General features: G+C 42.8%; 1 protein-coding gene across 5 annotated transcripts in view; it reads right to left on the reverse strand.

The window, feature by feature from the left end:
* Positions 1-24,486, reverse strand: part of LOC137384792 (SRSF protein kinase 2-like) — a 328,433-nt gene that overhangs the window by 102,793 nt on the left and 201,154 nt on the right. For all 5 annotated transcript variants that reach the window (XM_068059274.1, XM_068059278.1, XM_068059276.1 and 2 more), the window contains 3 exons: positions 19,376-19,482; positions 17,288-17,453; positions 7,906-7,931 (listed from right to left, as the gene is read on the reverse strand). In XM_068059274.1, coding sequence (XP_067915375.1) covers positions 7,906-7,931; positions 17,288-17,453; positions 19,376-19,482 — 299 coding nt within the window. The remainder of the gene's footprint in view (positions 1-7,905; positions 7,932-17,287; positions 17,454-19,375; positions 19,483-24,486) is intronic.

A 24,486-nucleotide genomic window follows, 5' to 3' on the forward strand; every position in this document is an offset into this window, starting at 1 on the left:
ACCCTTTTGGTTTAAAAGCCCTAACAAGCACCCTGGATATTCAACTCACCACATCGCTGACCCCAGCCTGGTTTAACCCCTCCTAATCCTACTTTCTTCTGTGTTCGACCTTGGAAACAACTCTCTCCCAAGTCACTTTGTTACGACCAAGCTGGAAGGAGCACACTGTCTTTATCTAGTTCCACTTCTAAACAGGTCAGAACATATATTTAGCTGTTTACCCAGTTACCGATATGGCCAATTATATACTCTATTTTTATTTCAGAATAAAATCCACCAACCAGGTTCCTTTAATAAACAAAACTATTGATTATAAAACAAGATTTAGTCAATAAAGATGCAAATACATAGTTTGAAATATGACAGCAAACATATATATTTTCCCTTCTAGATACCACACACACGTTAAAGGAACAATAAAGATGCTTTGGCCAAAGTACTTGTTAATTTTTGAAAAAAATGATATATGTTATGTTCCAGATGCCATACAGTTTGGCGTCCAAGCACACATAGACAGGTCACTGGGATCTTTTTAGAAGCTGTTTGTTCAGATGTCGAGAGGAAGTCTTCTAAAAGCTCCTCAGGAGAAATGCGGCATCAGGCGTTACAGCTATCACACACTGGATTTTTTCAGGGTTTCTCAAAGAGGTGGAGAAAAGATGTGCTTGGTGTTTCTTTCAGCAGGCTACAAACCCAAGAGACTCAAAACAGTATTCAAAAATTAAAACTACTCTTGAGCACAATAAATCTTGACATGTCACATCTCGTGTCAACAACTCTCAGTCAGAAGGCACCTATTGTTTACTTAGCTGAAGACATGTGACATCCAGTAAATGTTTTAAACAGAGTCCTTCCAGTGACCCTTGAACAAAACAAAGTCCATGGCATCACTTCAGTCCTCCAATGAATCCATCTCCACAATTCTAAAACACGATTCCTCAAAAATATTTACAAATAAATGCACATTCATAACACCTCCATCCTTGGAGAAATGAAACACCATTTTTAAAGCCATTTCGTTACAAAGTGTGGAAAAAACAGAACATGAAAAAATATTAAAACACATTTACACACTCATTCACACTTCACCTGCAACATATACAGTTCTGCTTTGTACCATCTTTGTACTCAGATAACTCAAAGCATCAGCAATTGCATTATTTTTCCCCACAATCTGGATTTTTTTTTAAGTGATAAGGCTGCAATAGTAAACTCCATCAAAATAGCCTGGCATTATGGGTTTTCATTTTTTCCACAAAGACTAAAGGGTTATGATCATTTTACACCAGTGTAGCTCTGTAGTTGTGGTAGACACAGACTTCAAAATGCTTAAGAGCTGGTAGTAAGCACAGGGTTTCTTTTTTCACTGTTGAGTATCTCTTTTGATGTCGATACAGCTTTTTGGAAAAGTATCCTGCTGGCCTTTCTATGCCGGATTCATCATCTTATAACAGGACTGCACTGACCCCCAAGTCATTAGCATCAATTGCCACCTTGAAGGGCTTAGTGAAATTTGGGGCAGCCAACATTGGTTCATTGAACAAAATGGCTTTCAGCCTCTCAAAAGATGCTTGGCACTCTCCAGGCCGCACTATCCTGGCTTTCTTTTTTTGGAGCAAATCCATCAGTGGAGTAGCTATAGTGCTAAAATTTGGTACAAACTTTTAGTAGAAACCACACATGCCCAAAAACCGCCATGTTTTCTAGTTTAATCTTAGGGGCTGGAAACTCCAACAATGCTTGTACTTTTGCTGTTCTTGGCAACACTCGTCCTTGCCCTATTATATGCCTGAAGTAGGATACACACGCTTTTGCAAATTCATTTTTGGCAAGGTTTACCACCAAATCAGCTGAATGGAATTTTCTAAACAGAGCTTCGAGTTGTTCCAAGTGGTCCTTCCAAGTGATGTGCCAGCACATCAAGGTAAACCACAGAGTGAGGAACACTGGCTATCACTTGGTTCATTAGTCTCCGAAAAGTCGCTGGGGCGTTTTTTAGTCCGAATGGCATCACTCGGCAGTGGAAAAGACTGTCTGGTGTGACTAAGGCCAATATTTCTTTAGCTCAGGGTGTTCAAGGAACTTGCCAGTATCCCTTTAACCAATCTATTTTGGTCAGAAACGTGGCACTGCCAACTCTGTCAATACAGTCTTCCAAGTGAGGAATTGGATAGCAGTCTGCCTTTGTTACTGCATTAACCTTTTTGTAGTGCATACAAAATCTAGTTGAACAATCAGGTTTAGGCTCTAACATGACTGGGGAACTCCAGTGCTTTGACTGGGTTTAACTAGGTGATTTTCCAACATGTATTGGATTGCTGCTTTCACCTGGGCCTGTTTCTCTGGACTTAAGTGATAAGGATGCTGTTTTATAGGAGAGATTCTCCAACATCCACATCAAGTATGGCTAAGGTTGTACATCCTGGTTTATCCCTACAGACTCCTTGAAATGCTGTGAGTAGCCTTGTTAAGTCTTCTCATTGTTCTGCACCTAAGTATGAAAGCATTGTGTCTCATCTCCCTAGCAATTCAATATTAGTTAACGGGGTAGTAGGAGGTTCAATTTGAGGATCATCCTTCTACCTCATCCTCTATCTCTTTCATCCTTTGCAGTCCCTACTATCCGGCATACCTGTGCTTGCTTATCCACCTCCCAGCAGTGATATCGTTTCAACAAATTGTTGTGACACAGCCGATTCATTTTCCAGCAATCTGGGGTGTCAATCAAATAATGAGGTGAGAGTGACTGCCCTTGACATCAAGGCAGCATTTGACAGAGTATGGCATCAAGGAGCCCGAGCAAAACTGAAGTCAATGGGAATCAGAGGGAAAACCCTCTGCTGGCTGGAGTCATACCAAGTGCAAAGGAAGATGGTTGTGGTTGTTGGACGTCAATCATCTGAGCTCCGGGACATCGCTGCAGGAGTTCCTCAGGGTAATATCCTAGGGCCAACCATCTTCAGCTTCTTCAACAATGACCTTCCTTCAATCATAAGGTCAGAAGTGGGGATGTTCGCTGATGATTGCACAATGTTCAGCACCATTCGTGACTCCTCAGATACTGAAGCAGTCAGTGTAGAAATGCAGCAAGGCTTGGACATTATCCAGGCTTGGGCTGATAAGCGGCAAGTAACATTTGCGCCAGGCAATGACCATCTCCAACAAGAGAGAATCCAACCATCTCCCCTTGGTATTCAATGGCATCACCATCGCTGAATCCCGCACTAACATCCTAGGGGCTACCATTGACGAGAAACTGAGCTGGAGTAGTCATATAAATACCGTGGCTGCAAGAGCAGGTCAGAGGCTAGGAATCCTGCGGCGAGTAACACCATCTACAAAGCACAAGTCAGGAGTGTGATGGAATACTCTCCACTTGCCTGGATGGGTGCAGCTCCAACAACACTCAAGAAGCTCGACACCATCCAGGACAAAGCAGCCCGCTTGATTGGCACCCCATCTACAAACATTCACCCTACACCACCGACACACAGTGACAGCAGTGCGTACCATCTACAAGATGCACTGCAGCAATACACCAAGGCTCCTTCAACAGCACCTTCCAAACCCGCGACCTCTACCAACTAGAAGGACAAGGGCAGCAAATGCATGGGAACATCACCACCTGCAAATCCCCTCCAAGTCACACACCATCCTGACTTGGAACTAAATCGCCATTCCTTCACTGTCGCTGGTTCAAAATCCTGGAACTCCTTTCCTAACAGCACTGTGGGTGTACCTACCCCACATGGACTGCAGCGGTTCAAGAAGGCAGCTCACCACCACCTTCTCAAGGGCAATTAGGGATGGGCAATCAATGCTGGCTTGGCCAGTGACACCCACATCCCATGAATGAATAAAAAAAAAATTACCATTCCTTTTGTTTACTCTATATGGTCCACCGCACCGTGCTTTCAGCAGTTCATCCTGTAATGGCAGTAATACTAACACTTCATCACCTGGTTGAAATGTTCCAGTCTTGGCATGCTTGTCTACCCATTTCTTCATGGTTGTTTGGGAAGCTTTTAGGTGTTCCCGAGCCATTTTGCAGGCTCTCGTGAGTCACTCCCAGAACACGGATACATAAAAGAACACAGAAGATTTGTTCCTCTGTTCTAAAAACTTTACTTGGATTAGTATTAGAGGACCTCTTATCTCATGTCCATTAACAAACTGAAAAGGACTAAAACTGGTAGACTCATTCGGTGAATCCCTGGTGGCAAACAGAAGAAATTCCAACCCTTTATCCCAATCATGAGGATATTCATGACAGTATGCCCTGATCATCATCTTGAGGGTCTGATAGTACCATTCTAAAGCCCCTTGTATCTGTGGGTGGTAGGCTGAAGACTTTAGCTGTATTATACCCAGATTACTCATAACTTCCTGAAAAATCTAGACATAAAATTGGAACCTTGATCCAACTGAATCTCAATCGGTAATCCATATCTAGTGAAGAACTGAGTTAGCTTTTCTACCACTACTTTGGCAGAAATTGCTTTCAAGGGAATGGCCTCGGGGAACTGAATAGTCATATCCATAACAGTAGTATATGTTGCCCTTTTGTTTTCGGTAAAGATCCCACACAGTCTACCAACACCCTACTAAACGGTTCTCCAAAAACTGGTATGGGAATTAGAGGTGCCAATTTTATGGCAGGTTGCAGTTTTCCGACAATATGACATGTATGGCAACATTTTACAAAACTGCACCACATCCTTGTAAAGACCTGGCCAATAAAAATGCAAATATGTGATTGGGTCTTCTGGATCCCCACATGTCCCACTATAGAATTTTCCCGGCGATACTTGGGCAGTACTACTATCTGGTGAACTACCATCCATTCTTTATCCACAGGTCTGTGACGAGGTCTCCATTTCCTCATCAGAATCCCATTTTTAATATAGTAACCTTACGGAACTCCCTTTGCTTCAGCTTGAGCCGATTGTTCCACTTTACATATCTCTGGATCGGCTTGCTGAGCCTTGATCATAAAAAACTTACTGAACATTTCCTTCGGATTATCCAAATCCCCAAAGAAAGTTTCAGATAATTGGCTGTCTGTCTGTGGTGCCAATTTGACCTCCAACAATTGAACTTGTTTAGCTATTGCTAGGGTCACTATGGATAAAGGAGAAATTCCTGCAACCGTTCTCTTTGACTTCACTTCCATGACTACTGGAAAAGCTACTACCTTCACTCCGGCCAAATCATTCCCCAAGAGTAGGTCAACTCGGTCTACAGGCAAACTATGGACAACTCCTACAGTTACTGTTCCAAACATTAGGTCACACTCCAGGTGCACCCTATACAAAGGTATGGGCATATACTCCCCGCCAATACCGTTCACTAAAACCTTGGCATTCAGTGCACTCTCTGGTGGAAATGGTATGCCTTTCCCCAGCAAAGATGTTTGGGTGGCTCCTGCATCCCTAAGTATAACTATAGGTTTACCTGCCTCACTTTTTTTTTAAAATTCATTCATGGGGGATGTGGGCATCGCTGGCTATGCCAGCATTTATTGCCCATCCCGAATTGCCCTCGAGAAGGTAATGGTGAGCCGCCTTCTTGAACCACTGTAGTCCATGTGGGGTAGGTACACTCACAGCACTGTTAGGCAGTTCCAGGATTTTGACCCAGCGACAGTGAAGGAACGGCGATATAGTTCCAAGTCAGGATGGTGTGAGACTTAGAGGGGAACTTGCAGGTGGTGGTGTTCCCTAGCATTTGCTGCCCTTGTCCAGCGAGGTGGTAGAAGTCATGAGCTTGGGAGGTGCTGTCGAAGGAGCCTTGGTACTTTGCTGCAGTGCATCTTGTAGAAGGTACACACTGCTGCCACTGTGCTTAGGTGGTGGAGGGCGTGAATGTTTGTGGATGGGGTGCCAAGTGGGCTGCTTTGTCCTGGATGGTGTCGAGCTTCTTGAGTGTTGTTGGAGCTGCATCCATCCAGGCAAGTGGAGAGTATTCCATCACATTCCTGACTTGTGCCTTGTAGATGGTGGATAGGCTTTGGGGAGTCAGGTGGTGGGTTACTCGCCGCAGGATTCCCAGCCTCTGACCTGCTCTTGTAGCCATGCTATTTATACCAATTTAGTTTCTGGTCAATGGTAACCCCCAGGATCTTGAAGCATAAGGGGTTCCTTTTCCTTTAGACAAGAATTCGCTAAAACTCAGATATCTTGTTCACCTCCCCCTCACTTACAGCTGCAGTCAGAGCTATAGCCTGATCTGTCGTACTCTTGGTCAGGGCCTCTTTCTCTGCATTAGACTTGTGTACCCCAATAAGTCCCATAAGTTTACCCTGCAACTTCAAGCATTCTGCACACAAGTGTCCCACCTTGTGGCAATGGAAACACTTTTGACTTGTGGACTTCCACCCTCAGCATCTTCCTTTTTGGCCTGAGGGAAGATCCCAGGGCGTTTCCAGCTATCCCCTCTTGTCCCCGGCTACTTGCTGTCCTTTCACCTTCCCACCTTCTATCCTTCTCTGGTTTGTAGGAGTGACAGACAAAGTGTTTGGGCTTATAAACAAACTCGTAATAATCAGCGAAATCAGCTGCCTGTCTGGCTGTTGAAACCTTCTGGTCCTCTCCATGGGTTTGTACTAACAGAGGGAATGAATTTTTAAAGTCTTCCAGGAGAATAATTGCCCTAAGGGTCCCTTATGTGACCTTGACCTTAAGTGTCTGCATCCAACGATCAAAATTAATTTGCTTTACCTCTCAAATTCTATACATGTCTGCCCAGGTTGTTTCCAGAGGTTCCAAAATTTCTGCCTGTATGCTTCAGGGACTAACTCATAAGCAGCGAGAATAGCCTTTTTTGCCATCTCAATTTGCAGAAGCCTCCCCAGAAAGCATGGCATAAACTTCATGAGCTCCGCCCATCGACATGCTTTGCATAAGCAGTGTCCAATTTTTTTTCAGCCACCTCATCTGTTTAGCTATCTTTTCAAAAGAAATGAAAAATACCTCTACGTAGCTTTCCTCAAACTTCAGGAAGGCTTGCACAAATTTCAACAACTAGCACTGGGTTCTGGGCTGGAGTCAGTTCTTTCCTCACCAAAATTTAAGGTCAAGGCCACCCTGTTATTTTAGTTCTAGCTTTTTAAATTCAAAAACCCTTTCTTGCTCCCTTTCTTCTTTTTCTCTCTCTCTCTCGGGTGGGAGCGAGCGCGCGAGGGGGCGCACAAGAGTGCGAGGAGGCGCGCGGGTGGGAGCGAGAGCGTGAGGGAGAGGGTGGAGAGGGGGGGGGCGGAAGGAGGGGGGCTGGAGAAGGGTTGTATCGGGGGAGACAGGGAGAGGGAGGGAGGGAGGGTGTGCATCCAACTGACAAGTGAAGTGAGTATTTGCCAGTGCTAGTGTGCTTTGAAGTGGCATGAAGCAACAGAGGGGGAAGTGGAGGGGGCCAACAGGGAAATGGAGTGTGGTAGGAAAATGCAAAAGAAAGGATGCAATGGGAGATGTAGAGGGTAGTGAAGGCAAGAGAATAGGAGCTAAAATGGCTGAAGCATGAAATGGAAGGAGGTCGATATACTGATAAATGGAGGAAAGAGGGTGTAGGGAGAGAACTAGAGGGGCAAAAAGTGGAGGAAGACAGGAGAAATAAACAAAAACAGGAGTGAAAAGAAACAGTCGGAAAGAAGTGAATGGGGAAGAGTGTGAGAGATGTGTGAACTGCTGAACCCACAATCAGTAGCTCAGTAACTGAGAAACAGTTTGGGCAAGTTTATTCGAAGATTTTGCTCTGAATGATGCTTTTTTAAAGGAAATAAATTTGGTGTGTACAAATGTCTCGTCTTCTGAGGGGTTCTACTTCTAGAAGGCAAATAGTTTGAATGTAAACTCTGAAGACCGACTATCAGTATAAAGAACCTCCAGACAGCAAAAGCAACAAATTACTCACCGGTTTCTGCTGCGGTGCAGTACTCACTGCAGAAAAAAACAAAAAAAATTAGCATCATGAGATGAAAACCTACATACAAACTATGCAGTTTATTTCACACCTTGCTGCTTATCAAGGATACCGAAGGCAATGAGAATTATGAAGGTCTACCCACAATATAACTTCATTGCAATAATAAAAGCAAAATACTACAGATGCTGGAAATCTGAAATTAGAACACTAAGTGCTGGAAATACACAGCAGGACTGGCAGCACCTGTGAAGAGAGAAAAAGAGTTCGTGTTTCAGATATATGAGCTTTCACTGAGTTCTGATGACAGGTCACAGACCTGAAACATTAACTGTGTTTATCTCTCCACAGATGCTGCATATTTCCAGCACTTAGTGTTTTTATTTATTATATATTTATTACATCTGGTTAGCGGTCTTAACTAAACTCTTTTTGATGTTCATGCAATTTTTCTGATAAGTTATCCTGGTCTCATCGGCAGACAGGGTGGATACACAGTGCGTCCACATCTTTATAGACTACTGCAACGAGCTGTCAGAAGGTGCCGGAAACCATCTCTCAGACTCCCCTTTTTTGCTTCTCTCACTACCTCAAGTGGTGCAGGTCATGAAATTAGCAAAAATTAGGCCAAGGCCAAGAGAGTCCTTATGCCATATATGGCACCTACCTTCTTTTGGCCCCGACCTACCCGACATTGAAACAGCCCAGAGCCAGTGAGTTGACCCGAGGCGTTAATTTCTGCTTGCAGCCCGAGCCCTATGCTAACAAGGCCCCATCTGCCCTTAAAATGGACTGGGCCATCCATTGGGGCCATTAGGCCGCAGATGGATGCTCTCTGACAGCTGGCCACCCAAATACTGCTCTGGGGAAGATACCTACCCCAAAGGCTTTGATCTTCCTGATACTGAGCTGGACAAACTTGTGGCTTAACCAAGACTTGGGGGAGGATTTTTACCCCAATATGGGGTGTGAATGGAGGGGACCGGGTGAGTAATTTCATGGCGGCTGCCAGCGTGCCGGTTTGCCAGCACCATCCCACCCAGAGTCATTTTCCTGGAGTCCAGGTCAGGGTAGAACGGCAGCTGTGACCATTTTTCACTTTTGTCCTCTCTTTTTCTCCTTCAGCTGCAATGGCAGGCTGCAGCTCCTTCCATGGTGGAGGGCCACCTACTGGCCGCTAGCTTGAGAGCGAGTGCATCCTCTGGCCACTAATTGGCCAATCCAGGCAAAATCGCTATTCGGCTGATTCTCCTGACACAGTGCATGGTCGGGACCCACATCTGATGCCAACGTCAGGGTCCCGACCCAAAACGGAAAATTCTGCCCTTGACATCATTAGCCTGAAAGCATGGAAGCAATAAAGGGCTCAAGAGAAGTGTCAAAGAAACAGAGATGCACATCATCACTGTACATACAGTAGTGTTAGGGAGCAGTATACTCATGGGGATAGATGCTTTTCACTGCAGCTGCGACCAGGAGCTCCAAAGGTTGTGTCGCCTACCCAGTGCCAGGGTTAAGGACATCTCCTCGTGGCTGGAGAATAACTTGGAGTAGGAGGGGGGAGGATCACAACAACAACTTGTATTCATATAGCACCTGTAGATTAATAAAACATTCCAAGGTGCTTTGCAAGAGCATCGTAAAGCAAAGTATGAGACCAAGCCATATAAGATATTAAGTCACATGGCCTGAAGCTTGGTCAAAGAGGTAGGTTTTAAGGAGTGTCTTAAAGGAGGAAAACAGGGTGGAGAGGCGTCGGGAAGATATCCCAAAGCTTAGGGCTAAGGCAACTAAAAGTACAGCCACCAATGCTGGAGCAGCTACAATCGGGGATGCTCAAGGAGGCCAGAATTAGAGGAGCGCAGATATCGGAGGGTTGTGCGACCAGAGGAAATTACACAGAAATAGGGAGGGGCAAGGCTATAGAGGGATTTGAAATTAAGGATGAGAATTTTACAATCAAGATGTTGCCGATATAGGTCAGTGAGCACAATGTGATAGGGGAACAGGACTTGGTGTGAGTTAAGACATGGGAAGCAGAGTTTTGGATGACCTCAAGTTTATGGAGGGTAGAATGTGAGAAAAACAGCCAGAGATGTGTGGAATAGTCAAGTCTAGAGGTATGACGACATGAATGAAGGTTTCAGCAGCAGATCAACTGAGACAGAGCGAAATCGGGAAATGCTACGGAGGTGGAAATAGGCAATCCTGGTCATGGCACGCACGAGGTCAGACGCTCATCTCGGGAGTCAAATGTGACACCCAGGTTGCAAACAGACTGGTTTAATCTCAGACTTCTGCCAGAGAGAGGAATGGAGTTGGTAGTCAGGGAACAGAGTTTGGAGCGAGGACAGAAAACAATGGTTTCAGGCTTCCCAATATTTAATTGGAGGAAATTTCTGCTCATCCAGTACTGGATATCGGATACGCAGTCTGATGATTTAGCAACAGTGGAGGAGTTGAGACAGGTAGGGGTGAGGTAGAACTGGGAGCCGTCGGCGTAAATGTAAAAACTAATGCTGTGCTTTCAGATGATGGCGCAGAGAGGCAGCATGTAGATGTGAAATAGGAGGGGCCAAGTATAGATTCTTGGGGGACACGAGAGGTAACAGTGCAGGAACAGGAAGAGAAGCCAATGCAAGTGATACTCTGGCTGCAATCAGATAAATAAGAACGAAACCAGGTGAGAGCAGTCCCACCCAGAAGGATGACAGTGGAGAGGCGTTGAAGGAGGATGGTGTGGTCAATAATGTCAAAGGCTGCAGACAGGTCAAAAAGGATGAGGAGGGATAATTTACCTTTGTCACAGTCACAAAGGATGTCATTTGTGACTTTGAGAAGAACTATTTCAGTACCATGGCAAGGGCAGAAACCTGATTAGAGGAGTTCCAGGAAAGAGGTGGGAGTTTGCAAGGACAGTGGGGTCAAGGGCTGTTTTTTTGAGGAGAGTCGATGACGGCAGATTTAAAAAGGAGAAAGGGACAACATCTGAAGACAAAGAACTGTTAGCAATATTGGCTAAGATAGGGACCTGGAAGGGATGTTGGGTTGTTAGCAGTTTAGTGTGAACACGATTGAGGGAGCAGGAGGTGGGTCCCATGGAGAAGATGAGCTAAGAGAGGGCATGAGAGGAGATTGGAGAGAAACTTGAGAAAAATGAGAGTTCGGGGGGAGCGTTAGAGGAAGTTTGGCCAGGTGGGCTAGTGGAAGGGAGGGACCCGGCAGAGACAGCGTATCAGATGGTCTCGATTTTAATTACAAAGCCGTCCCTGGTCCCTGAGCTCATCGCACATTGTGGGAGTTGAGGGTGGAGGGGGAAAGGATTTTAAAAAATGGTTTGCAGTGAAGAAAAAAAGTCAGGTTACACCTTTGCATTCCATGATGATCTTGAAATAGTGAGCAGTTTTAGCAGATGAGAGCAAGACCTGATAGTGTTTTAAGTGATCCAGCCAGGCAGGTTAAACCATTTACCCGCCATACCCTTTCAAGTCTGCATCCCATGGACTTAAGGGCGTGGAGATGAGGGCTGTACCGGGGGAACAACCAGTGTGGGAGAGAGTAACAGTTTTATTGGGGACCAAGGCATCAAAGGTGGAGGTGAGGATGCAGTTGAGCAAATTAGTAGCTGCAGAAATGTTGAAGTGAACGGATGGCCAAAGGCTAGACAGTTGGGATTTTGAAAGTTCAGTTGTAAGTGAATTGGGGGATAGTTTCGCCAGGGCTGGGATGTGGAAGGGGGATGTGATTGGTGAGTGATACAAGGAAATGATCAGCGATGGCCTTATCTGTAATTGATATGATGGGACTAACACAACCACATGCGATGGCAAGGTCAAGGGGGTAGTCGTGAATATGGGTTGGGGAGTTTATATGCAGGGAGAGATTTAGGGAGAATAAGAGAGCAGTGAACTCAGGAGAGAGAACATAATGAACTGAGATGGAGGTTGAAATCACTGAGGATGAGAAGTCATTCAGTGCAGACTGAGGGAGGGAAGCAGCAAAGATGTCTCCGTGTTAAAATTTTTTAGCGTACTTGAAGGGTGGTAGAGAACAATGATTTTGAAAGAGAGGCGAGAGGGGTGGAACAAGGCAAGATGCTCAAAGGAGGAGAAAGTGCCAGTGGAGTAGGGGGTCAGGCCAAGGTGTGATCTGATAAGTGCCACACCGCCACTGCAACGGTCCTGGCGGGGCAAGTGGTGGAAGATGTAGCCAGGCTTCCTTAAGGGCAAGGTGTCATCACCCCTCAGCCAGATTTTCGTTAAGGCCATAAGTTCATGCACGGCAAGGGCTTTGTTCACAAGTGGACACTGTGGAGGGAGATGCGTAGAGGTGTGGTGAGAGCTGATCCACTGGCAGGTTCAACAGTGGGAAGGGTGAGCTGGATAGGAAGAAGAATGGGCGCACTGGGCAGAAAGGACAAGAAGAATGTGGGATTGGGCAATTGGGGTTGCTGCTCATAAGAAGCCAGTGCTGCGTGCCTCGATGTGCCTGTCAGAGGATGCCATGAGAGGCAGAGGAAAGCTGTAGACTTATCTAAGGAATCAAGTCTGGGACGGCAGCAAGCGAACAGGAAGGTCAAGGAGTACTGAAGGGTTGGAGCAGGGAATTGGGAGGGCAGAGTACTTGAGAGTGGAGAAACGAAAGGAGGCTATGACAATAGAAGAGAGGGTTCTAGGAGAAGTAAAGAGAAAATAATTTTAAAAAGAGCAAAAGTGGAAATAGATTGATGGGCTCGGGTCTACAGCAACAGCCAAAATGCACACGTGAATGGAGCTCATGTTACATTGGTCTGGTTACATAAAAACCTGATAGTAAACATGAAATAGGAAATAGATAGGAGACAATAGGAAGGAGTTCAGAGTTGAAGCCAGAGGTCCCATGGTGGGATAATGATGACTTTGGTAGGGTGGAGAAAACCTGTTGTCCTGGTCCACATTGGAACAAACAACATAGGTAAAGCTAGAAATTAGGTTTTGCTGAGTGAGTATGAGGAACTGCAGTCCAAATTAAAATGCAGAACCTCACTGATAACAATCCCTGGAATGTTACCTGAGCCACATGCAAATGGTCATACAGACAAACAAATTAGATGTTTCAAGGCATGGCCGAAAGAGTGGCGTGAAACACTCGGGTTTCGATTCATGGGACACTGGCACCCGTTCACTGGACAGAAGGAGCTGTTCCATTGTAATGTACTCCACTTAAACTGGGCTGCGACCAGTGTCCAGGTAAATGGAATAGCTAGGGTGGTAGACAGGATTTTAAAATAATGAAGGGTGGGTGGGAGAATTCAGAAAAGGGTGAATTCAAAAGCAGTAAGAGAAATGTCAAGGCTGTAGAGCAGAGCGGCAATTGGGGTTTAAAAAAAAAAGCAGAATGGGTCAGGAAGGGACAGCTTAACAAAGGTAATCAGGCATTAGTGACTAAGGTGACATGGACACAAAATAGAAAAAGGTTAAAGCTGAAAGCACTATATCCAAATATGCGAAGCATTCACAACAAAACAGCTGAATTAGTTGCACAAATAGAAATAAATGGGTTTGATATCATAGCCTTTAGGGATGCAAAGTGACCAGGGTTAGGAACTAAATATTCCAGGATACTTCACTTTTAGAAGACAGACACAATGGAAAAGCAGTGGGGTAGCCCTGATAATAAAGGATGGAATGAAGACAATAGAGATAAAGGATGTTAGCTTGGAAAATCAAGATGTACAATCAGTTTGCGTGGAGCTGAAAAACAAGGGGCAGAAAACACAGATAGGAGTAGCTTATTACAGTATCAGGCACAGTACAAATCAGGAAATTAGAAATGCATGTCACAAAGGTAATACTGTAATCACAGAGGACATTAATCTTCATAAAGTCTGGGCGGGTAAAAAAAACATTTTCAGTAATAGTGTAAAGGATGAGTTCCATGATATGCATTCAAGAGAGATTTCTAGGCCAGTATGCCAAGGAACCAACTAGGGAATAAGCTATTTAATATTTTATTTTATTCTAACATTGTACAATGAGACAAGATTAATTAATAACTTTGTAGTAAAGGATCCTCTGGAAAAGAGTGATCATAATATGAGAACTAAATCACTCTTAAATTCAAGATTAAATTAAGTCCAAAACTGGGGTCTTGAATCTAAACAAAGCAAAGTACGTCAGTATGAAGGACAAGTTGGCTAAGGTAGGTTGAGAAACTAGATTAAAAGATATATGACAACAGATAAGCAATGGCAAAAATGTCAAGAAATAATTCATAATTTGCAACAAATATACATTCCGTTGAGGAATTAAAAACCCCAAGGAAAAGTGGTCCAACTGCAGCTAATCAGACAAGTTAAAGATAGTATTAAAGGAAGAGGCTTGTAATGATGCCAAAAATAGTAAGCCTGAGGATTTTAGAATTCAGCAAAGGATAACCAAGAAATTGACGAGAGAAAATAGAATGAGAGTAAACTAGCAAGAGATACAAAAGCAGATTGTAAAAGCTTCTATTGGTATGTAAAAAGTAAGCGATTAGTGAAAAGTAAACATGGGTCCCTTACAGGCAGAGACAGGAGAAATTATAATGGGGAATAAGAAAATGGCAGAGATATTAAACAAATACTTTGCATCTGTCTTCACGATACAAGATAAAAAACATTTCTGAAATAGGGGGGAATTCTTAAGAATGAAGAACTTGAAATTAATATCAGTTAACTAATAGTACTTGGGAAATTAATGGAACTAAAAGCCAAAAAATGCCCTGGACCTGATGGACTACAACCTGGGGTTTTCAAAGAGGTAACTACAGAGATAACAGATGCATTGGTTTTGATTTTCCAAAGTGCCCTAAATTTTAGAATGGTCCCCGCGGATTGGAAGATACCAAATGTAACCTCACTGTGCAAAAAAGGAGGGAGAGAGAAACCAGGGAATAACAGGCCAGTTAGCCCGACATCAGTAGTAGGAAAAATGTTAGAATCTATCATTCAGCACGTGGTAACTGGGCACTTGCAAAATCATAATAGGATTAGACAGATTCAGCATAAATTTATGAAAGGGAAATCATGTGTAACAAATCTATTACAATTTTGAGAGATTGTAATCAGCAGGGTAGGGGAACCAGCAGATAGTGTATTTGAATTTTCAAAAAGCATTCAATAACTTGCCACATATTACACAGCATTAGGCTCATGGGATTGAGTTAGCATGGATTGAGGATTGGCAAACAGACAGAAAACAGAGATTAGGAATAAACTGGTCATTTTCGGGTTTGCAGGCTATTACTAGTGGGTACCACAATGATCAGTGCTTGGGCCTCAGCTATATACAATCTATATCAATGACTTAGATGAGGGGACTGAGTGTAATGTATCCAAGTTTGCTGATAATACAAAACTAGCTGAGAAAGTATGCTGTGAGGAGGTCGCACAGAGTCTGCAAATGTATATAGATAGGTTAAGTGAGTGGGCAAGAAAACGGCAGATGTAATAGGATGTAGGAATTAAGTTATCTGCTTTGGTAAGAAATAGAGAAAATATTTCAAAAGGTGAAAGACTGGGAAATGTTGGTGTTCAGAGGGACCTGGGTTTCCTTGTACATAAAATCACAAAATTACCATACTGGCACAGTAAGTGATTAGGAAAGCAAATAATATGCTAGCTTTTATTACAAAGCAGTTGGACTAACAACAGTAAAGAACTCTTACTACAACAGTATAGGGCCTTGGTGAGACCATACCTGGCGTACTACGTGCACATTTGGTCTCCTTACCCAAGGAAAGATATACTTGCCTTAGAGGGATAAGAGGATTGTCCTATGAGGAGAGATTGAATAGACTAAATGTATATTCCCTACAGTTTAGAATGAGAGGTGATTTCATCGAAATACAGAAAATTCTTAAGGGGTGTGGCAGGGAAAATGCTTGGAGGTTTCCTCTGGCTCGGAAGTCTAGAACTAGGGCTCAGTCTCAGAATAAGGGGTCAACCATTTAGGACCGAGGTGGAGAGAAATTTCTTCAAAGGGTAGTGAATCTTTGGAATTCTATACCCCAGAAGGCCATGGATGCTCAGTCATTGAGTATATTCAAGACGGAGATTTTACATTTTTTGATACTAAGGGAATCATGGGATATGGCGATAAGGCAGGAAAGTGGAGGTAGAAGATTAGTTATGGATGTTATTGAATGGTGGAGCAGGCTCGAAGAGCCGAAAAGCCTACTGCTGCTCCTATTTATGTTCTTATTTTGGAAATTGGCTTGATATTGTTGTTGCTCTTTAGTTACTTGTTTAAACTGCAAGTCTTAGTAGCATGACAGAACTCCATGGAGTCTGAAATCCTCATATGAATTTCCAAAACTCAGCTCTAGGATTTCAAGCATCTTGAAACTGTTATTTTGGCTGCAGATAACAATTTAAAATACTTCATTGTACTTTACCTACTGATTTATCTTTCTTGCTTTAAAATTTTACATCTTACAACAAATTCGAATAAATATTTTTAGCATGAATCATTTGGTCTCTAAGTGTGGTGCTTTTCCACCTAGTTGAAAGATCAGGAATATACAAAAGGCATGTAATATCGTTTCCAGCATAATCCATCATTAAAATAGCAGAATGTCAGCGTTGAATTCCACTGACTACATGGATAAGGTTAACTTTCAATTCATAGGAGGCACAGGAGTGTTGGAAAATAGCCCAGAGAGTAACAAAAAGAAAGTGAATTCCAGTCTGTAATCTGATTTGAAAGTGGAAGTGATGGTCATGAACAGCTTAACTTTAACCTTTGAATACTTTCAGGTAACAATTACATGAGATTACTCCCTCAACATGAGTCCCCATTAATCAGTAATTTAATTTTTAAAGTTTAAACACATAAATTACTTGTCAAATAGAAAACTAATCCCACTCTACTATGGCACAATTCTGAACATAAAAGGAGACAGTCCCACACTCTTGCAGACTGGCCAGGTGGTGCATGACTCAGTGATAGACAACAGGATCATCAACAGGTCTGCCAGTGACATGGCCTAAAATACAGGATCAGATGCATTATGGAATAAATTCAATAATTTCAAAGAAAACATTAATAAAGTAATCTCATGAGGAATGGGGATACATTAAATTTATATCGCAAACATGTAAATGAAAAATCTTGATTTTGTATAAGCTCTGTGCATCCTAATCATAATATTGGTTCGTAAAATGTTTTGCTAAGAACTCCAAATTCCACCTTACAAACCATAAGCAGACTACTGAACAGATAACATTGAAGAAGTGTCCAACAATAACAAATAATAACAGAAAATGCTGGAAATACTCAGCAGGTCAGGCAACATCAGTGGAGAAAGAAACGTTTCCTCTGACTAAGTGAAATATCTGTTAAGGATGAATTACCAGCTGAGCCAGAGGGTGGCGGTGCACCAGCTTTTTGCCATTCTGTTGCTTCAACAGCCATTCGTCGAATATAGGATTCATCGACACACATTAAAATGTTTTCTGGTTTTATATCTGTATGGATAATCTTGCACTTGCTGTGTAGATAATCTAAACCCTGCAAGACCTGTTAGCAAACAAAAAAGAGGATATGTGGAAACAGAGTAAGTCATACTTTTGTTCATTGATGTACAATAGCTAAACATAAATTGCATTTTGTACTGTTCCAGTGGAGGGATACTTCAACATCCTTATCATATTGAAGATTAATTTTATCAAATGTGCTGAGTAGCACATCCTATCAATTGGTAACTTGATCTACAAATGCTTGCTTCGAACTTCATTTCTCACATATACAAAATTTAATTCTGGCCGACAGATTCACTTCGGAATAAAAGCGCAACCATTTATGTCAGTAATGTGTAAGCAGACTTGGGGTAAACTGCCTATATCTATTTGCCAGAGGGGCATCAGTATTTCCAATTTAGTTCAAGCTCTACTACAGTAGAAACAAGCAGGAACACAGACTGAAAGAGAGATGGAGACAATGGAAATACTCGTTTGGTCATGCAAAATGCAGCTTATATTTCACTCAACAAACATGTGTTGTTTAGACTCATCAAATTTTGGAACAGATCATCACTGATTGCAAGTAAAACCCACTCTGGTAAAGCAGCTGGAGCCAATTGTGATTCAGCAAATCTTTAAAATGATATGGCACGAAAATCACAATCAGATTCTGAAGATGAAACTGGGGTAGAAAGTGAGCTGAATGACTACTGTGACCTTTTCTCTTCCTATCGTCTTACACTCTTAACTCCAGCAAGTCAGTCTCAGAATATCAGAAACAATAATTTGTGAAATTACACCCCAGATTTGTCCAAATCCCAAATTGGCTTCCTTAGAGGGAATATTAGTTCATCAACATGCTCCAAAATCATGCAATGGCACAGGTTAGCACAGTGTAGTCTACAGCTTATGTTGGCCCTCTTTCCCATTCAAGTGTGTTTGGGATAGCAACTATACTAGTTGAGAAAGACAAATAAGCTAAGGGGAAAAAAATATAATATACAATATCTTAAGCCTGAAAAGGCAAATAATTGACTCCTGCAAAATATTTACACTTGAGTCCTAGGATTGCCCATCAATTGAATTCATTCGCTTCATATGTGAAGCGTCCCTGTGCTGAAGATATATGCCCCTGGGTGGGAAGAAAAATGTCTGGATGTGTCACTTAATCTCTATCATGTTCCCCTATTCACTGACCACAAAGTGGCAATTATCACGGGTATGTAGAAGTCCAAAGCTTAGCCCTCCTAGCTACAGGATACAACACAGAGATACAAAGCACCTAAGGTAATAATGAAAAAGTCGTCACAAGTGGATTTGTATCTTGACCATCCATTAATACACGCACACACACAGCTGGACAGCACATTGCGAAAAGAAAGAATATTTACAAAAGAAACTAGATTTAATTTGGTTGTATATCTAAAAAATAGATTAGCACTCAACAAAATGAATATTACAGCAACTTAGAAAAGAAACAATCTCATTAAATTTTCAAAATAGTAAATATAATGTATCTAATGTACTTATAATCTTGATCATATACATTTTTATATTTAGTCAAGACATGCCAAACCCACAGTGCATGTTATTTGTGTGCAAAAGTAAATAGTTAGACCTCTGAAAATTATGCATGCTATAGTTGTAAAAGTGAAAAATAATGTGCCTTGCAGAATTATGGCAAATCTTGAACTGTAAAGAAAGTAGAAAATAGAAATAAATTATAAGCCTTCATCCTAAAATCTAACAAAGATGCTTAAATATCTAAATAAAATTACTGTGTACAAATACTTTATGCAATTAGCTGTTTTTCTGTTCTCTGCACAATTTAATTTTAATGTCAAAAAATAGTTCAAGCAAAAGTTTTAGGCTCATCAAATCTGTAAAGGCTGAATAAAGCCAATACTTGAGGATATACAACATTTAAAAATAGAACAAGCTTTCTCTTCAATATCGGTTGGTTTTTTTTTGTTGACTTACCTGTTGAATAATACTTTTCACACAAAGAATAGGAAGTCCCTGGTAATTTGATTTGATGATCCATTTCAAAAGGTGGTGACCCAGCACTTCAAACACCATGCAGACATCTGTAACGTAGTCAAGGGAAAACCCCCTCTGATCTCATTCTTTTATATGTCCAGTTACTTTGTAATTAAAATGAAGTCTTCACAGTTGCCAATGAACTTGCATATTTCTCATTATTAAACTGAGGATGCATCCAATTCCCACACTGCAAACACAGGTGCTGGATAAACTACTAGTAAAGTTTACGCTCTTTATTAGCATAAAAATGAGGTGGGAAATCCTGTATACAAGACACGGCACAATGACCAACAATGTTACTTACAAGACAAGTGAAATGGGATAAAACTCCACGCATAACACCTAACAGACCCGTTCACAGTTGCAAGACAGGTAGTGGGTCAGGAACTCATCATTCAGTAGCCAGCTTTGCTGTGATTCTTTAACTCAGCTGTGGTATTAACATCCCGCTTCCAGGTTTCCGGACTAATTGGGGGTGGGGGACAGGTCGAATCTGTCAAAGGAAGGATTTCTAGTCCTAGGGACCCAGGCAAAGTTTAGAATGGCTGAACTGTACATTTATTCCTAGGGCTTCAGCAAACACAGGAATGAAAAGGAGACTTGGGAAGGCTGCCTGGCAGGTCTCTGATCCTTAAACCTGCAGGTCCTGCTGCAGGAGCTGACTGAAGTGAGGTGATGTTTCCCATGAACAGGAGGAAGAGGCCAGTCTCTCAAACCAAGCAGAAGTGGATGGAAGAGGTCGAGGTTGTGAGCAGGTGTGTGGTCCCTTGCACCTGGACACAGAATTACAAAATTATTACAGCACAGAGGGAGGTCATTCAGCATATTGTGTCTGCACCAGATATTCTAATGAGCATTTCATTTAGTGCCACTCCCCCACCTTTTCTCCGTAACCCTGCACATTCTTCCTTTTCGCAGAACAGTCTAATTCCCTTTTGAATGCTTCAATGGAACTTGCCTCCACCACACTCTCAGGTAGCGTATTCCAGATTTTAACCAATCACTGTGTGAAATTTTTTTTCCTCATTTCACTTTTGTTTCTTTTACCAATTATTTTAAATCTGTGCCCTCGTTATCAATCCTCACACGAGTCGGAACAGTTTCTCCCTAACTACTCTGTCCAGACATCTCATGATTTTGAATACCTCTATCAAACATCCTCAGAGCCTTCCTCTCCAAGGAAAACAGTCCCAACTTCTCCAATTTATCTTCATAACTGAAGTTCCTTGTCCCTGGAACCATTCTCATGAATCTTTTCTGCACCCTCTCTCACACCTTCACATCCTTCCTAAAGTGCGGCGGCCAGAACTGGATGCAATACTCCAGCTGAGACCAAACTCGAGTCTTATACAAGTTCAACATAATCTCCTTGCTCTTGTACTCTATGCCCTATTAATAAAAAGTCTTAAGATGCTTTATTAACTGCTCTTGCAACCTTGTTCTGTCACCTTCAATGACTTATGCACATATACACCCAGGTCCCTCTGCTCCTGCACCCCCTTTTTGAATTGTACCCTTTACTTTATATTGTCTCTCCGTGTTCTTCCTACCAAGATGCATCCCTTCACATTTCTCTGCATTGAACTACATCTGCCACCTGTCTGCTCATTGCACCAACTTGTCTTTTTGAAGTTCTACACTATCCACCTCACAGTTCACAATGTTTCCAAGTTTTGAATCATCTGCAAACTTTGAAATTGTGCCCAGTACACCAAGGTCTAGGTCATTAATATATAATCAAGAGCAGCAAGGGTCCCAACACTGACCCCTGGGGAACTCCACTACAAACCCTCCTCCAGCCCGAAAAACATCCATTAACCACTATTCCCTGTTTCCTGTCACTCAGCCAATTCTGTATCCATATTGCTACTGTCCCGTTTATTCTATAAGCCATAACATTGCTCACAAGTCCCTTGTGCAGTACTGTATCAAATGCCTTTTGGAAGTCCATGTACACCACATTAACTGCACTGCCCTCATCAACCCTCTCTGCTACCTCTGCAAAAAAACTGCAGCAAGTTAGTTAAACATGATTTTCCCTTAAGAAATCCATGCTGGCTTTCTTGAATTAATCTACATTTGTCCATGTGACTATTAATTTGTCCCGAATTATTCTTTCTAGAATTTTCCCCACTACTGAAGTTAAACTGACTGGCCTGTAGTTGCTGGACTGACCTTTACACCCTTTTTGGAATAAGGATGTAACGCTTGCAATTCTCCAGTCCTCTGGCACTACCCCAGAGTCTAAGGAAGGCTGAAAAATTATGGCCAGTGCCTCTGCAATTTCCACTCTCACTTCCCTCAGTATCCTTGGATGCATCTCATCTGATCCTGGCCACTTTAAGTACAGACAGCCTATCCAATCAATCATCAATTTTATGCCCTCTGGCGTCTGAATTACCTCCTCTTTCATCATCGCCTGGGTTGCATCTTATTCCTTAGTTAGGAGAGATGCAAAGTATTCATTTAATACCTCCACACAAGATCAGGGGGTAGGTTGTTCAACCTTGCCCGTCTAAGAGCGAAGTCCAAAGTACGGAAAGTCCTCATCAGGGAACTCCTCTTTGCTGACGATGCTGCTTTAACATCTCACACTGAAGAGTGCCTGCAGAGTCTCATCGACAGGTTTGCGACTGCCTGCAATGAATTTGGCCTAACCATCAGCCTCAAGAAAACTAACATCATGGGGCAGGACGTCAGAAATGCTCCATCCATCAATATTGACGACCACACTCGAAGTGGTTCAAGAGTTCACCTACCTAGGCTCAACTATCACCAGTAACCTGTCTCTAGATGCAGAAGTCAACAAGCGCATGGGAAAGGCTTCCACTGCTATGTCCAGACTGGCCAAGAGAGTGTGGGAAAATGGCGCACTGACACGGAACACAAAAGTCCGAGTGTATCAGGCCTGTGTCTTCAGTACCTTGCTCTATGGCAGCGAGGCCTGGACAATGTATGTCAGCATAGAGCGACATCTCAATTCATTCCATCGTCGCTGCCTCCGGAGAATACTTGGCATCAGGTGGCAGGACCATACCTCCAACACAGAAGTCTTCGAGGTGGCCAACATCCCCAGCTTATAAACACTACTGAGTCAGCGGCGCTTGAGATGGCTTGGCCATGTGAGCCGCATGGAAGATGGCAGGATCCCCAAAGACACATTGTACAGCGAGCTCGCCACTGGTATCAGACCCACTGGCCGTCCATGTCTCCGCTATAAAGACGTCTGCAAACGCGACATGAAATCCTGTGACATTGATCACAAGTCGTGGGAGTCAGTTGCCAGCATTCGCCAGAGCTGGCGGGCAGCCAGAAAGACGGGGCTAAAGTTTGGCGAGTCGAAGAGACTTAGTAGTTGGCAGGAAAAAAGACAGAGGCGCAAGGGGAGAGCCAACTGTGTAACAGCCCCGACAAACAAATTTCTCTGCAGCACCTGTGGAAGAGCCTGTCACTCTAGAATTGGCCTTTATAGCCACTCCAGGCGCAGCTTCACAAACCACTGACCACCTCCAGCGCTTATCCATTGTCTCTCGAGATAAGGAGGCCAAAGAAGAAGAAAATGCCCTCTTCCTTAATGTGCAAATCCTCATTTTGGTCCCTAATCGGTCCCATTCCTCCTCCTACCACCATTTTACTATTTATATGTCTATAGAAAACTTTGGATTCCCTTTATGTTAACTGCCAGTCTCTTTTCGTACTCTCGCTTTTCTTCTCTTATTAGCTTTTTCACTTCCCCTCTGAACCTTCTATATTCAGCCTGGTTCTCAATAGTATTTTCTACCTGGCATCTGTCATGAGCACACTTTTTCTTCTTTATCTTGATCTCTATCTCTTTTGTCATCCAGGGAGCTCTGGATTTGTTTACCCTACCTTTCCCCTTTGAGAGAACATACCTTGACTGTGCCTGAACTATCTCTTCTTTGAAGGAAGCCCATTGGTCAGCTACCGTTTTTCCTGCCAACCTTTGACTCCAATTTATTCGTCCCAGATCCGTTCTTACCCCACACTGAAGTTGGCTTTCCCCCAGTTAACTATTCTTACTCTGCATCATTCTTTGTCCTTTTCCATAGTCAGCCTAAACTTTAGGAACATAGGAGGAGTAGGCCATTCAGCCCATCGAGTCTGCTCCACCGTTCATTACGTTCTTCCACTTCAATGCCTTTTCCCCACACTATCCGCATATCCCCTTATCTCATTTGTATATAGAAATCTGTCAATCTCTGATTTAAACATACTCAATGACCGAGCTTCCACAGCCCTCTGGGGTAGAGAATTCCAAAGATTCACAACCCTTTGAGTAAAGAAATTTCTCATCTCTGTCCTAGGTGGCTTCCCTCTTATCTTGAAATTGTGTCCCCAGGTTCTAGACTCCCCAATCAGGGGAAACATCTTAGCTGCATCAACCCTGTCTATCCCTTTAAGTATTTTGTAGGTTTCAATGAGATCACCTCTCATTCTTCAAAACACTAGAAAATACAGGCCCAGTTTCTCCAATCTCTCCTCATAGGACAGTCCCGCCATCCCGGGAACAAATCTGGTGAATCTGCATTGCGCTCCCTCTATGGCAATAATATCCTTCCTAAGGTAAGGGGACCAAACTTCACACAGTACCCCAGGTGCAGTCCAACCAAGGTTCTATACAATTGAACTAAGACTTCACTACTCCTGTACTCAAATCCTCTTGTGATAAAGGCCAACATACCTTTAGCCTTCTTAATTGCTTGCTGCACCTGCATGTTAGCTTTCAGTGACTTATTGACAAGGACACCCAGGTTTCTTGTACATCCACACTTTCTAATCTCTCACCTTTTAAGAAATATGCTGCACATCTGTTCCTCCTACCAAAATGAATAACCTCACATTTTTCCACATTATATTCTATCTGTCATGTTCTTGCCCACTAAGTCTGTCCAAATCCCCTTGAAGCTGCTTTGCATCTTCCTCACAACACACATTTCCACCTAGTTTTGTGTCCTCTGCAAATTTGGAAATACTACATTTGGTCCCCACATCCAAATCATTGATATATATTGTGAACAGTTGGGGTC

The sequence above is a fragment of the Heterodontus francisci genome, chromosome 27 (assembly GCF_036365525.1).
Source record: "Heterodontus francisci isolate sHetFra1 chromosome 27, sHetFra1.hap1, whole genome shotgun sequence".
In the NCBI taxonomy this organism is placed as follows: domain Eukaryota; kingdom Metazoa; phylum Chordata; class Chondrichthyes; order Heterodontiformes; family Heterodontidae; genus Heterodontus; species Heterodontus francisci.